The sequence below is a fragment of the Pelophylax lessonae genome, assembly GCF_965119305.1.
Source record: "Pelophylax lessonae genome assembly, chromosome: 12".
NCBI classification, from domain to species: Eukaryota; Metazoa; Chordata; class Amphibia; order Anura; family Ranidae; genus Pelophylax; species Pelophylax lessonae.
Window position 1 is genome coordinate 58,107,380 of NC_138779.1, and position 16,278 is coordinate 58,123,657.

Genomic DNA, 16,278 nt, shown 5'->3' on the forward strand with positions numbered 1-16,278 from the left:
TGCCATTTTTCCATATCATCCAAGCGTCCCATTGGAAAGAAGCAGTGTGGAGGGGTTGACAATGCTATGGTTATTTTAGCAGTGGCTAGGAAGCGTTCTCAGATCTCTGCTGGATAAGAGTGGACAATAGGATCGCCAGGTAAATTAAAAAAAATTAAAGATACAGGATAACTAAACATGGGGGCCATTTATGTTTTCTAACAAGATACGCCCATTTTTCTAGTTCATTTCAAAGAAAAACAAACCTTTTGTCTCATTGTAGTTTCTGTGCCTATAGCCTCATAGCTGTATATCTGCAGTGTGAGATCATCAAAGGCATTGCTCTCTCTGACTGCTAGGTTCACTAGATTAGGAACAAGATTTGGTTATACAGTATAAATACTGTGTTGCTCCCTGTTCTCCGTGCCGGGGAGGAAGCTGTGCCTCAGGGCTGGTATTGCAAGAAACTCACTGCTTCTGCTTCTGGTTCTTCCATTCTGTGGATTTGTGCTTCCTCCATCTTCCTTTTGCTTCTTGATCATTACCCCACCACTTATCCAATCACTAGTTTTTAGGGTGACAGCTCAGAGGAAGCAAAGCCCTGCCCTACCTTCTGTAAATGGCTGACTCCACACAGAGACAATGCAGAACAAGGCATGGTAAGTCAGTACTGGGGGAAGGATTAGCTGCAGGTAACCTATGGGAAATATTAGTGAATAGTTCTTTGCTCTCTGCTTGGGTTTCTTTTTTTTTCTTTTTTTGGGGGGGGGGGGGGGGGCAGCTTCTACAGGCTTCTTTGAAACCATCCTCTTTTACCTCTAAACTTTTAAATCCTCTTTTACCTCTGTGACAGAACATTAAAGGGCAGGCGGGATCTTTGGTTGCATTTCAACAACCAGGTTAGAAAGTTTAGAAGTTTACAGAGTTTGCTTTCCATGCCTCCTGAGATTTCTCAATGTCTTATCTCGGCTGGCAGTCCCACTGGCACAGGAGGCGGCTTGTGGCCAAACTCCGAAATAATTCTGTGTGTAACGAGCTCTGTGTGGCTGCATCTCTCTAATTACTCATAACGTGTTATCACAACATCTGCCCCTCTCAGGGAATTGGGGCATTTTTTTCAATTTGTTCTTTTAGCTGAATTTCTCAGCTCGGATCTGTTCAACATTCCTGCCAGCTGCCAGCTTGTTATACAGCAGAAAGGATGTGTAAAGTGAAGTCCAATCAGGAACCAATCAGATATAATCTCTCGCTAGTTTATAGCAGGATGGATGCACGAATGGATGGGTAGATGTGTGGAACAATGGGTGGGTGGATTGGTACATTAATTGATAGTTGGATGTATAGGTGGATGGATGGATGGATGGATGAACTGACTGATGGATGGATGGATGGGCAGAAGGAGAAACAGATGGGTGGATGGATGGACGGATGGGTGAGTGAGTGGATGGATGTATGGAAGAATGGGTGGGTGGATTGGTGCATGGATGGATGTATAGGTGGATTATTATATGTATTTATGTATGGATGGATGAATATATGGATGGATGAGTGGGTTGGTTAAGCAAGTTGGATGGATGGGTAATTAGATGGGTGGGTGCATGAATGGGTAGATGGTTGGAAAGGTTGGTTAATGTATGTACAGTATATGTGGATGGATGGATGGACTCACTGGTGGGTGGATGGATGAACAGAAATGTAGGTGGTTGGATGGATAGACAGATAGAAGGATGAGTGGATGGACAGACAAACAAATAAATGGGTCAATGGATGCGTGCGAAGAGTGAGTGAAGCGCTGCGCAAACTGTTGACGCTGTATAAATCCTGTATAGTAATAATAATGATTGGATGTGCTGGGGGGTAGGTGGGTTATTGGGTGGATGAGTGGATAGATAGATGTATGGGTTGGTTATGAAAGTTGATTGGATGGATGAGTGGATAGACGGTTGATTGGTTGGGTGGGTGCATGGATGGGTAGATGGATGTAAAGGTAGGTTTAAGTATGTATAGATGGATGGATGGATCCACTGGTGGGTGGGTGGGCGGATTGATGAAAGGACTGGTAGGTGGATGGATGGGTGCATGAACTGATGAATAGGTGTGCGTTTGTATGTATGAATGTACTGACTGATGGATGGATGGGCTGAAGGAGGAACAGATGGGTGGATGGATGAAAGGATGTATAAATGCACATACAGATGGGCAGACAGATGGACAGATGAATGAATGGATGAGAAGATGTATGGGTGGATGGATGAATGGAAGGACATACAGATGGATGGATGGATGGGCATGCTGGTCGATGGGTGGGTGATTGAAAGGATGGATGGTTGGATAGTTGGGTTTATGGATAGCTGGATGGATGAATAGAAGAACAAACTGGTGGATGGATGGACAGATGGATCAGTGAATCGATGGATGGATAGATGAATGGATTGACAGTCGGATCGATGTACAAACAAATAGATGGATGGATGCATGAATGGATACATGGAATGGATAAATAAATAAAAAGAAAGTGTGGGGGGAGATGCAGAGAGAAAGATAAAAAAGGAGAGAAGATACAGAGGGAAGAAGGTAATTATGACAAATTATACAAAAGAAAAAGAGAGCAAAATTGGAGTTCCTGCCCACAGCAGCCAATGAAAATTCTTTCTCTAACGAGATTGATGAAACACTAACTTTGGCTAATGGGGTTGTGACGTTTTATTTTTTTCATCCAGTATTTACAAAATGTTCCTATAATGAGAAAAAATGGAGTGGGAGAGGCCAAGAGAGAGATGAATATATAATTGGGATGGGGGGGGGGGTGGAGGAGAGAGAAAAAGGATAATGAGGGAAAGAGAAGAGAATGGAAAAGAGAAAGAAAATAGGGAGAGGAGAGTGAGTGGATGAGAGAGGGAGAAGAAAACAAAAGGTGGGGAGACAGACGAGAGAGAGAAAGAGTGAGATGGGGGTGAGAGGGTGAAAAGAATGGGAGGGGAACACCGCAATCAAAAGAGAAACTGTGAAATGAGAAAAGAGAGAAGGTAAAAGAAGCAGATAGAGAGGGAGACAGTGAATGAGGAAGATAAAACTTGAAAGTGAGAGATAAAATGTTGGATCATGGTGGAAGATAAATATGGTGAACAACAGAAAGAAGGGAAGGAATGAAGAAAAGGGAGAGAGAAGTAAAAGTGAGAGCAAGGAAGACACTAACATTGGGGGAGATAGAGAGATAGAAAAGGTTAGATGGGACTCAGAGAGATAGAGGGTAAAGGTTAGATGGGAGAGGGAGAGATAGAAAAGGTTAGATGGAAGTGGGAGAGATAGGGGGTAAAGGTTAGATGGGAGAGGGAGAGATAGAAAAGGTTAGATGGGAGTGGGAGAGATATGGGGTAAAGTTTAGATGGGAGAGGGAGAGATAGAAAAAGTTAGATGGGAGTGGCAGAGATAGGGGGTAAAGTTTAGACGGGAGAGGGAGAGATAGAAAAGGTTAGATGGGAGAGGGAGAGATAGGGGTTAAAGGTTAGAAGGGAGAGGGAGAGATAGAAAAGGTTAGATGGGAGAGGGAGAGATAGAAAAGGTTAGATGGGAGTCGGAGAGATAGGGGTTAAAGGTTAGAAGGGAGAGGGAGAGATAGAAAAGGTTAGATGGGAGTGGGAGAGATAGGGGGTAAAGGTTAGAAGGGAGAGATAGAAAAGGTTAGATGGGAGTGGGAGAGATAGGGGGTAAAGGTTAGATGGGAGAGATAGAAAAGGTTAGATGGGAGTGGAAGAGATAGGGGGTAAAGGTTAGATGGGAGAGGGAGAGCGTGGAAGATAATGAAAGTGAGTGCGACAGAGAATGAGAGGAGGACAGAGACCAAGATGAACAGAGAGAGGGGAAAGAAGCAAAAGATGTAGAAAGAGGAAGAAAAGGTGAAGAGAAAGAGAGAAGTGGGAGTGACTGAGATAAAGAGAGAGAAAAATAAGAGTGAGAGTAAGACCAAGATAAAGAAAGAGAGAAGGGGAGAGACTGAGATAAAAAGAGAGAAAAATAAGAGTAATAGGAAGACCAAGATAAAGAAAGAGAGGAAGCAGGAGAGAATGAGAAGAAAAAAGGAGGAAGAAAGAAAAGGAAAGACAAAGGGAACAATGAGAAAAGGAGGAAAGACAGATAAAGAAAGAGACAATTTCTATAAATAATATAAATAAATATGCGCTCTGCATTTGCAGAGTTATGATTATTAATATTATTATTTTTTTGCATGAATTCTTTATTACATAGTTTGGAAGAATAGCTGATATCCTGTTGATTTTTCAAGGTTTTTTAAGTGTTAAGGGAACAAAAAAAAAATCATTTTTTTTTTTATATGTGAAACACGTATCCCCCCTATAGACAATGTTTTCACAAAAGTTCTTATTCACCAGATCAACACCATAAATATATATATGAGTGCCATTTCTTCACAGGCCAGGATATGATTGTTTTATAAGATGGGCAGAATGAGATAAGCAGCCAATCCATACGTGTGGGTGGGCTGGCAGCCCTGCTGGGGCACCAGATATAAGGCAGTCAGGGATAAGTCGGAGGAAGGCACACACCAGGCATCAGGAAAAAGCAGAGAGATGTCTTACAAGCGTGGCACCTGCCTGGGGTTCATTATGCTCCTCATGGTCTCTCAACACCAAGCCAAGGGGAAACCACTGTCCAGCCTGCAGGTAGGTGGCACTCTGGGCAGCACAACAGCATGGGGTCATACATTATATTCACCACATTTTATGCTTCAGTCTAATTATGTCATCATTGTTATCACTGTTATTTGTGTTTCCTATTGTTTAGTTTTTTTTTTTTTTTTTGCATAAATAAATATATACAATAAAATGATTTAAAAGAAAAAACAGCAGTAATCTCACTATTGAGGCACTAAGACTCCCAGCAAGTGTTTTTTTTTTTTTAATATAGTAAGGCTTCTTTTATTGTTGCACCCATAGTACAATGCCATCTGGATGCTATGGGATACTGCACTTGGCATGTCACCCTTATTCCCTGTATTGCATTAAATTGTTTTGGTTGGGCATGCAATGCCAATACAAATGCCATATCAAAAGATCAGGCAGGTAAGCATTTCAGAAAAAGCTAATGTAGGAAAAGTGTGCTACAGGAAAAAACTTCCATCTGTTATCCATGCAATTCAGGTCTGATGCTGAAATGAGGATTCTGATTGTTTGCTATAGTTAACAAGCATTTCGTTCATTTTTAACTATCATTACTGCAGTCCAGGTCTGAAAATTAAAAAAATTGGTTGCTATGGACAGCAAGAAATTATTCTGTTTGCACCTTTTCATACATCAGCCCCTATGTAACTCACAGCATCCTACTTAAATATAATAATAATAATAATAATAATAATTATTATTAAATTATGTCAATGCCTTTAATTTGAATTCTGTGCTAATATAATTTCAAAGAAATTAAAATCATTCAAGCTTTCTTTAAAAAAAAAAAAATGTAAAGCAAAATCCAAATGCAGTAACCCATAACAAATAATCACAAATTATTTTACATGTACTGATTGCTACAAGGAGATGACCAGTGGAATTGGTTTGATTTTGCTATCACTGGCTTGGTTTTAATTTCAATCTCCCATAACCCCAATTATGTGCTCATGGGCAGGTTGATTTTTATCTTATATTAAACCCTTTTGATTGCAATATCTAGAATTGTGCTTATGTCCCAGCTCTGAGATGACCAAACCACCTTCTTCCTAGAGCTTGTCCAGGTTGCTAGAGGATAACTTTGAGCGTTCCTATGGTTCCGATGAGGCAGATCAGCAGCTGGTACCGACCGATTCTCTGGACCAGCTGGACCCAGAACTTCAGTGGAACAAAAACCGGTTGGAGCAAGGCGACAGTCCCCATGTTAACGAGGTAACGCTTCAGCAGCTGCTAAAAGACCCCGTTGGCACGTCACGAAGATACAGACAAAGAAGCAAAAAGGGCTATTCTAGAGGATGTTTCGGGGTGAAGCTGGACAGAATCGGAGCATTCAGTGGGCTGGGCTGCTGAGTTATAGGTAAGAAGTAGGGGCATGGCAGAACAAGTTTGCTTCACTAATGTCCTGGCCCGTTTGTTGTGGGCTGCTGATTTTTTAAAACAGGGTCAAGTTTGTTTGGTGTAGCACACTTTGTAAGCCTACTAAAAGGCTCAGACAGCAGAAATAAAAAAGGGGAGCAGATGTAAGCAGAGCACAAAGTTGGACAGGACTAGCAAGGAACGTTGGGTGCACTGGCTCCTGAACTTAGGAACAGGTGAATACTTTGTAGGTAAGTTGCCTACTATGGTAAGTTGGTTAAGGTCTATAAAGAGCTAAAACACCTTCCATATTATTATCAGACAGAGATGCTATTATATCAGCTAGTGCCACCAACACAGGTCATTATAAACCTTAGCAGGATTCACACTTATGCATTACAGTAATGCATGCATTGCCGCATTGAGCAGTAACTTACGAAACATGCTTTGCAATTTTGCAGTGACAATCATTTTAAATTACACCTTAATGTATTAGGGCAATAAACCCTCATTGTAGCTTAACCCAGTGCATCATAGTGCATTTCTGAGCCTTGCATTAAAAAAAGGGGGGCATGTGCGATTTTAGGTATGTTAGCATGTGTTGGCAGCCCATTCATTTTAAATCTTGGGTTTAAAACCCAAGTGCACTAAAGCAGTGGTCTTCAAACTGTAGACCTGGGGCCATATGTGGCCCTTTGCTTGCCTTTATACAGCCCTTGAGGCATTATTCCTTCCACTGACACCAACCATGGGGAATAATTCCTGCTACTGAGACCCACAATGGGGCACTATTCCTTCCAATGACCCCAACAATGGGGCACCATTCCTCCCACTGACCCCAACAACGGGGCATAATTCCTTCCACTGACACCAACCATGGGGAATAATTCCTGCTACTGAGACCCACAATGGGGCACTATTCCTTCCAATGACCCCAACAATGGGGCACCATTCCTCCCACTGACCCCAACAATGGGGCATAATTCCTTCCACTGACACCAACCATGGGGAATAATTCCTGCTACTGAGACCCACAATGGGGCACTATTCCTTCCAATGACCCCCAACAATGGGGCACCATTCCTCCCACTGACCCCAACAATGGGGCATAATTCCTTCCACTGACAACAAAAATGGGGCACTATTCCTCCCACTGACACCAACTTTTTCTCCCAATAATACCAAAGATCGGGAAATGTTTACTCCCACTGGGCACAGTCTGGCCCCCCTGATGTCTGAAGGACAGTAAACTAGCCCCTTCATTCGAAAGTTTGGAGACCCCTGCACTAAAGCAACTAACCTGTTTTGTAGCATGCCCCAATGCATAGTAGTGCATTGCTGTCTGTTGCGTTAAAAAAAAAAAAAAAAAGGGTCATGTGTGATTTTTGGGCATGTTAGGGTGTATTGGCACTCCATTCATTTTGAACTGCCTTAGTGCCATGCATGTTGATACTGCACATAACATAAGTTAGCACACCGCAAAAAAAGTAAATAGGCCCTTAAGCATGATTCTAGCTTAAAGGTTTTTTTTGTTTTTTTTTTGTAAAACTTTTAGAACCCCTGTCAACCCAAAGTAGTTCTCCCAACAGGACCCCTTTTATAAGTCAAAAAGATTAAGACAAATAATATGAAAGTGCATCTAAGTAAATCCAAATTTTAGACCCTCTGTCATGTTTTTATTACTGTCTGTGTCCCTGCTGAGGAGATGCACCCTCTCTTGCGACCACTGCCTCGGAAAATCCATAAATATTGAGTTGTCATCTGAACAGGCGAAGAAAGTAAATCTTCCAAAGGATGAGCCTGTTCCGGTGACAACTATTCCCCTACTTTGGCGAGATCTCCTCTTATTTCCTGCTGTGTCTCTGAGACAGGAAGTAAAAGGAAAATCCCTCAAAGATATCCAGAAAAATTAACCTTCCAGGGATTAAAAAATGTTGGGCTTTACGTCCACTTTTTTAAGAATATAAGGTAGGAGGAGAAAAGCATGAGCAAAGCCACGGCCATTATCAAACTGAAATGAATTTATTAAAGAGATACATTAGCAAAGATGAATGACAGGCAGGACGATAATTGCTACAAGACCCCTCCGTCGATATTTCATCGACGAAGAGGAATTAATGAATAAGCCAAGAAGTGCGTGTTTCTTTTTCAGCGCAGGATGATTGACAGCTCTGATAAGCTGGATAATTGCAGTCGCTGTCCTTGGTGCTGAAACCACACTGAGCTGCCTATATGGCCATGCTGAGCTGGAATACAAGGAGCTCCATATGGGGATTGCTTCCTCTCCCAGTACAGAAATTATTTGAGAATGAGAATGAATTAAACAGACTCTGCTCATATTTCTCAGATGCCTGAGGATTGAAGAGTCCATCGTATTCCAGGCTTATCGATACCTGAGGTCAGGGGGTAGGTACTTTCTGTATTATATCAGCAGCTGTAGGTTGACATAAGACTTTATTAAGAGGAGTACGGTGTAGGCAGTGTAATATCCCCCCTCCTCACCATTATGTTTTGGCATTTTTTAAGCTTCTCACATCATTGTAAAGTATAAATCCCAAATAATACATGCGTGCTATTGGCTCATTGAACAAGGCAAACAGCAATGAACACTGATTTCTGCACTCACACTGCAGTGGTCTGTGCTGGCAGAGCTGAGGAACAGTCACTCCTCCCATTTATTTATTTCAGGTACTTATATAGCACCGTCAATTTATGCAAAACTTTACATATACATTGTACATTCACATCAGTCCCTACCCTCAAGGAGATTATAATCTAAGCAGTGGCGGCCCGTCCATTGGGGGCGCAGGGGTGCCGCCCCCCGCTATCCATGCATCCGGCCTCCTAATCTGAAAGTCTGCATGTGCCTGGCATTGCACCTGTGATCTGCAAAAAAATGTGCATTTATTATTTGTGTCTAAGTATCATTGTGCTGTCTAAAAGGCACCAGAGTTAAACCAAGTGTGCTTAATAATGTAACTGAACTGGTCAGACATGCCCCTCCCCTCTGTGTGAGAACACTTGTGATGAGGGGTGTGGCTGTTCCTCAGCTCTGCCAGCACAGACCACTGCAGTGTGAGTGCAGGGAGCAACCTTTCCACGGAGAATAAAAGGTATTTTGAGGTATAACTACAGGAAAAATCTTTTTTTTAGAATTTGGATGAATTAATAAGTGGTCGGAATCACTGTTACGGCTTTTTTAATGCAGTCTGTTCCAATATTAGAAAGATTCACACTATATATATATATATATATATATATATATATATATATATATATATATTATATAATATATATAGTTATATAAATATCCTGATCACCAGTGTCACCAGGACTAAAGGTGAGAGTAAATCCAAAATTTCGGGTTGTCACCAGAACAGAAATAGAGGGTAAATGTTCCAATGGAGACACTTTTTCCTGTTTCCTTCACAATAAAAATCTATCCTTACTTCCTGTTGAGAGGACAGGATGTGAAGGAAAATCTTCCTAATAGAACACAGATGACGAATAAAATGTGACAGCAATTTTAACCCTCCCCAAGATGAGAAAAAAAAAAAATGAATTAAAAAAAAACAGTCATATGTTTTTGGGATTCCCCAATAGGACCTCTGATCCATGCTTCAGCAGAGATCACATGACCAATTACCTTATGAGACAAGTTTCTATTACTGAAGAAAACTTGAAGCAGAATAAAAAGTTTGAAAAATAGCAAGAGAAAAAATAATTAGTGTTTATTTGCAAACTAGAATAATAATAAAATTATAATTTTTAATGAAAAAGTTATGCTTTCAGTGAGCACAAGTCTCCTTTTAATGTCCCCCCCCCCCTCCCCCCATGCCTCTGCATTGTTCACATAAAGGGGTTTGCATTTATGCCCCTGTGTGTGGCCTTCTTTTCTTTTTTTAGTGCATCAGAGCCAAATTAGGACAATATTACTCGGCGCAGGGATGGTGGGAACACCTCATTAATGGGCACAATGAGCACCCACTTTCCCTGTGCATTTCCCACACTGCGTTCCAAATGCACCAGGTGTGCAATCTGCTGCAGGTGTCAATAGATTCCTAATAACGCCCTGAACAAAGATCACAAACACAGCGCGTTTGACTGCACTGAATCGCAATGTACCGTAGTACTATACGATCCAGTTGCAATGCGTTTTATAAGTAGTGCATACACTACTTTTTGGGGCCATCTAGGGTGATTTCAGCTCATTCAAAAAATGGGCTGAAAATTGCATTGCACGGAATTGCATGGAAAGTGTTCCTGTGCGATTACGGTGTGGCCCAGGCCTAAATCAGAGCAATAAAACACTAATTCCCAATAGTGTAACAGGTGGAACTATATATTACTCACAGGAAATCGTTCAGCTGAAAGTGGAGCTTGGTGGGATAAGTCATCCCTGATTTGTTTGTATTGCTTGATGATTACTCTAGTTGGATATTTATGCCAAAGAGCCAGGACCTTTTCCCAACCGTCATGGTGGTGTTTTTGTGCAGCTCTTCTTAAAAATAAATAAAACAATCCAGAAGGAATGGTTGGAGTGCCTCATAATGGGCATAGAAGGAGTGCAGGCCCAGGCAACTCAGCGCAGGAATGGTGGGAACTTCTCATAATGTTTACAGCAGGTATGCAGACCTAAAAAAGCAGCACATGGATGGTTGAAGCCCCTAATAATGGGCACAACAGGTGTGTAGACTGGGAACTCAGCACAGGGATGGTGGGGACCCCTCGTAATGAGCATAGCAAGTGTGCATACCTGGGAACTCAGTACATGGGTGGTTGAAGTCCCTCATAATAAACAAAACAGGTGTTTAGACCAGGAACTCAGCACAGGGATGGTGGGGACCCCTCGTAATGAGAAAAGCAAGTGTGCATACCTGGGAACTCAGTACATGGGTGGTTAAAGTCCCTCATAATGGACAAAACAGGTATGTAGACTGGGAACTCAGCACAGGGATGGTGGGGACTCCTCGTAATGAGCATAGCAAGTGTGCATACCTGGGAACTCAGCACATGGGTGGTTAAAGTCCCTCATAATGGACACAACAGGTGTGTAGACTGGGAACTCAGCACAGGGATGGTGGGGACCCTCGTAATGAGCATAGCAAGTGTGCATACCTGGGAACTCAGCACAGGGATGGTGGGGACTCCTCGTAATGAGCATAGCAAGTGTGCATACCTGGGAACTCCACACATGGGTGGTTGAAGTCCCTCATAATGGACACAACAGGTGTGTAGACCAGGAACTCAGCACAGTGATGGTGGGGACCCTCGTAATGAGCATAGCAAGTGTGCATACCTGGGAACTCCACACATGGGTGGTTGAAGTCCCTCATAATGGACACAACAGGTGTGTAGACCAGGAACTCAGCACAGTGATGGTTGAAGCCCCTTATAATGGCTTCAGAAACTGTGCAAACCAAGGAATTCAGTGCAGGGACGATGCGAGACCCTCATAACTGGCACAGCAGGTGTGCATATTAGGAAACTCAGTACAAGGATGGTGAAAGCCCTCATAATGGACATAGCAGCATACAGACCAGGGAACTGGAGATACAAAAGAGACTTTCAGGGGGTTTCACTCTCCAGCCCTTACCAAGCAATAAATGATGACATCTCAGTGGACTGTCCCTTTGAATTAATATCCTGGTAAACTGGAGTTTGACCTTAACATGGTGACGGGTCATTATTAACATCTGTGATCTGTTTACAGGGTCAGCGTCACTCATCGATGGGACTGGATATCATTCAGCTCCAGAACACATCAACATTCTTCAGCTTTGACACCCACATAATGTGTTTCAACCACCAACTCAGCCATCGTTATTCCACAGTCATCCTATTTTGTAAGATCCGATGACAGAGCTTTACTTTGGAACTTTATGGGCTTCATTTACTAGGGTGGTATGCTCTGCACCTGGTAATGCAGCTAGGGGTACCTTACTGTGATGTACTAAATGTGAATGTGATTTCTATATGTGTGCGTAGGAAATGCACGCTGCTGCCTGGCTGGGACTGGGAACACGCCACAACCCCATCCCAATCCAAGCAAGCATGGCCACCGCCATGGCAGCCTATTTCTGAGAACACAGCAGATGGCGGCAGATTCAGAGGACTGAACAATTACTTCTGCAGCGTCCTCATGCAATATTGATGTTGATCATTATTTTTTCCAATTATCTCAGTTTTGCTTCAGCTCAGAAATGTGTCAGTTTAAATATTAAAGTCCATTTTATTTTTACCTGTGTTACAGTTCTGCTTAAATATAAAAAGTATAAATGAATAAAACAATTAACAAATATTCATCATTTTTGTTTCAGTATTTTAAAAATTTGTCATCACAGAAACTGGCAACTCCAAGGGCCTCGTTTAGACCTGCGAATAGGGGAGGGGAGGTAAAAGCATGCGAATGAGGAGCATTTTTACTGCCCTTAACCACGTCTCCCCCTCATGCTGCAAAGTCAGGGGACAGGGTGTTCACACATCGCATACAGATAGATTTAAGATTTATTTTTTAAGTCTTGGACACAGGTGGGGTCTGTGTATCATCATTCTTCTAACAAAGAAGCTGCGAACATTCGACTTTAGTAAATTAGGCCCAGAGATGCGTCCATTCTGTTATTATACTGTTTCTGGCATCCTGTCAATGTGAGAATAAACTTGATTACATGTTTGTAGTCCAGTTTTCTATTTAATAATGGTACGTTTTATTTTTAACAAGGTATTCTTATAAAACAATAAGGCAACCCATTGGTAAATTGTATCCTTTGGTGGTTTCTATTAAAGCTCCAGGAATTATTTTTATGGTCATATTGGTTTAATATTTAATGGCCCATTGGTCAAACTTTGCATGATGTTAATATTCATATCTTATATCTGGAGGGCCATTTGGGATGATGTGTGTAGAATGGAAGCAGCTGGAGCAGGACCCAACAGCGCAAGCTACTGCAGCATTTCCCAGCATCCCCAGTGCCCCTCCAGATATAAGATTTGGATAATTACATCAAACTAAACTGGACAAATGTTTGGCAATGAGGATCATTTCTGGAGTTCTGCTTTAAAGCAAAAATAAACCCCAATTTTTTAGTTTTGGATGAAGTGTGGAAGGATTGTAACCCCTGTCAAGTTTTTTTTGCTTTACAACACCTCTAAGAGTCCAAAGTGATGTTTTATTAAATTATCAATTGAAAGAAAGCCAACATATTCGGGGGTGTTCGGACACTCCCCCTTCAACAGGTCTCCCCGATACAAAATTACTAATGGCAGAACCTTAGTTACATACAGAATATATAACTATTATTGCAATCCAAATTGAGTCAAGCCATATTTGAAATCATCCCATACACAAGCCCCGATGAAGGGGATATGTCAGACCCTCTGAAACGAGTTGGAATTCCTTTAATTGATTGTTTTAATGAGAAGTGTAGATTTCTGCAAAATAAAACATTTATACCCACCTAGGAGGATGCAGCTTTGATCCAATGCTGCATCCGTATCCGTCCCCCACCCCGCCAGCTCTGCATTGAGAACTAAGTGATCAAACACTGCTGATCACTCAGTTCCCCCTCCGCTCTGAGAAGAGACTTGGGACTGTCAGTCAGCGGCTTTCTGCTTTGCCATGTGGAGGGGGTGGGAGCAGCTGCCTAAGGCTCTCAGCGGCTGAGTTAGCTGCCAATCCAGACTTCTGGGTGGATCCCAGCCATATGGATTTGATCTTTCCTCCCAAGCCTGGACCAGCTTGGTGATGTCCGCTGTCTTTAGCCCACTGTTGGCTGAAAATGGGTCACACTAGTGAAGAATGAACTGCACTCCTATGATCAATAGAAGTATAGCCAAAAATAGCTTTGGCCATACTTCTTCTTTAACTTAAAAATTAATTAAATATTTATTTACACATCACTTTGGACTCTTTGGGCATTGTTGGTGTGACGCTCTTACTGTTTTTGACTAGTTGGACTTTTCTCAAGACCACCACCATTTAGAGTGTTCACTTCTATATGACCAGCCTCACCAAACCCAGTCACTATGAATAATGAAATGGTCCATTTACACAATGGCTACCAATAATAAGAGACTCTCTTTTTATGTAATTAGGTTTTTATTGGTGTGTGTCCCCACTTGAGAGATTCCCCTTCTCTATTTGCCCTGGTGACCCTTGCCTATTCAGTACAAAACGTCATGGGAAATCCAAGCCTTTTGAGTTGTCATATAAAAAGAAGATGAAGTGAAATCTTCCAATGGGGCCACTTGTTCTGTTGTCAACTGTCTAAGAGAGAATACCCACTTACATTGAGCAGATCCTCCTCCAACTCACTGGATCTCCTCTTATTTTTAATCTGTATTCCCACTGGTAAGATTCATTGTCTGTATGTGTCTTGGTGACCATTGCCTCCTCAGTACAGAAACTGATGGGAAATCGAAATATTTTGAGTTGTCTCCTAAATAGAAGGTGAGGGGAATCCTCCATTTGGGGCGCTTGTTTTAGTGACACCTAACTGTCTATGAGGGGATATCCACGAGTTATGAGGAGATTCACCCCTGGATCGCTTCTCTCTTTTATAATGTGTTCCCATTGAGTATATTGTATATTTGTCTCAAAGACCATTGCATCCTCAGAACAAAAGGAGAAGGGAAATCCAAACGTTTTGAAAGGCGAGGGGAAATCATCCAATTGGGACACTTGTTCTGGTGACAACTTGGTTGAGGAGATCCTCATTTTACTTCCTGGATCTCCTCTTACTTTTATTCTGTGCTTGCACTGGGAAGATTCATCTTCTCTATGGGCCTTGTTAAATATTACCTCCTCAGAATAGAACGTGATGGGAAATTGATGGGAAATTTAAATGTTTTTTCGGAAGCCACAGTGTCCATGCAAACGCTCCTCTGTATACTGCGATTATAACTCTATAATTTAGGAGTCTCCCAAGATGGAGAACATATAGCAGTGGATAGATTAAGGGCAAGTGTGCCTGGAAGGAGTTCACCCCTCCTTAAAGGCACAGGGGGGCATGTGACACCCAGCAAGAGCACAATGGCAGCTGAAAGCATCCAATTTGTCTCTGCACCTATTTCAACCAACTGTACAAAAAAGTGGCAACCACCCCAACCTATAACTGCAGTAAAGTTCACATGGAAGGGCGACGGACATCACAACAAAAGAGTTCCTTGCTCATATACCAGAGCCAAAAACAACCAAATTGACCCTTATTGCCCTTAATCTATCCACTGTCATATGTGCTCAAACTTGGAAGACTGTTAAATTATAGAGTTAGGATTGCAGTATACAGAGGAGCCTTGATGTAGGCACTGCAGCTTTTGCAAATATTTGCAAATGTGTGCAACTGAACCCGTTGTTTGTAACATAAATTGTTAAACAGGGTCAATTTGGTTGTTTTGCAGGCTGGCTGGTAAGCATCCTGGGAAATCGTTTGTGTGTTTTGATGTGCATTCTATCTTCCATGTGCACCTTACTGCAAAGACTAGTTTTAGGTTGGGGTGGTTGCCACTTTTTTGTACAGTTGGATGAATTGGCTGCAGGGAGCCACTGGATGCTTTCAGCTGCCACTGTGCTCTTGCTGGGCATCACGTGCATCCCTGTGCCTTTAAGGAGTGGTGGGCTCCCTCTGGTCACACCTGTCCTTAATCTATCCGCTACTATATGTGTTCCCACTTTGGAGACTCTTAAGCCCCGTACACACGAGTCGAAATTCGGCCGGGAATTTTCGTCCAACGACCGATCTGCCGATTTTCGGCTTGTTAGTATGGTGCTTCCGACAACCGACTCCGACTTTTCGGACGAAAAAATTCTGGTGTGCAGGCTATAAAATTTTTGTCCTCCGTCAAAACACGTCCGATTTTCGTGCAGTCAGTACAGATTTCGACAGGGAAAAATCTTATGAGCAAGACTGGGCATGCTCAGAGAAGAAAGAACAACAAAGAAAGCAAACCAACACATGACATCACTTCTGAAGTAGAATTCTGTCGTGCGGGAAAATTCGTGTGCAGTCTAGGCACATTCCAACCAACAAAACACCACTCTGGACAAAAGATGGACAACCGGTCGGCGGAAATTCGTTGCGTGTGTACTAGGCTTTAGGCCCCTTTCACACAGGCTTTCTGATCAGGTCCGCCTGTCAGTTTTTCAGGCAGACCTGATCGGACGCTCCATGCACCCCTATGGAGCAGTGGATGTCAGTGGGGACATGTCCGCTGACACCCGCTGCCATCCGATCCTGTCTGTGAAAGCCAGATGGAGGGAAACCCTATT

At 42.4% G+C, this 16,278-nt stretch overlaps 1 protein-coding gene across 1 annotated transcript; it reads left to right on the plus strand.

The window, feature by feature from the left end:
• The first annotated feature begins 4,502 nt into the window (after positions 1–4,502).
• NPPC (natriuretic peptide C) lies at positions 4,503–12,316 on the plus strand. The gene is made up of 3 exons (XM_082273721.1): positions 4,503–4,658; positions 5,709–6,012; positions 11,725–12,316. The coding sequence occupies exons 1-2, from the start codon at positions 4,566–4,568 to the stop codon at positions 6,003–6,005; spliced, it is 390 nt and encodes a 129-aa protein (XP_082129847.1). The 5' UTR covers positions 4,503–4,565; the 3' UTR covers positions 6,006–6,012; positions 11,725–12,316.
• The last annotated feature ends 3,962 nt before the right edge of the window (positions 12,317–16,278 follow it).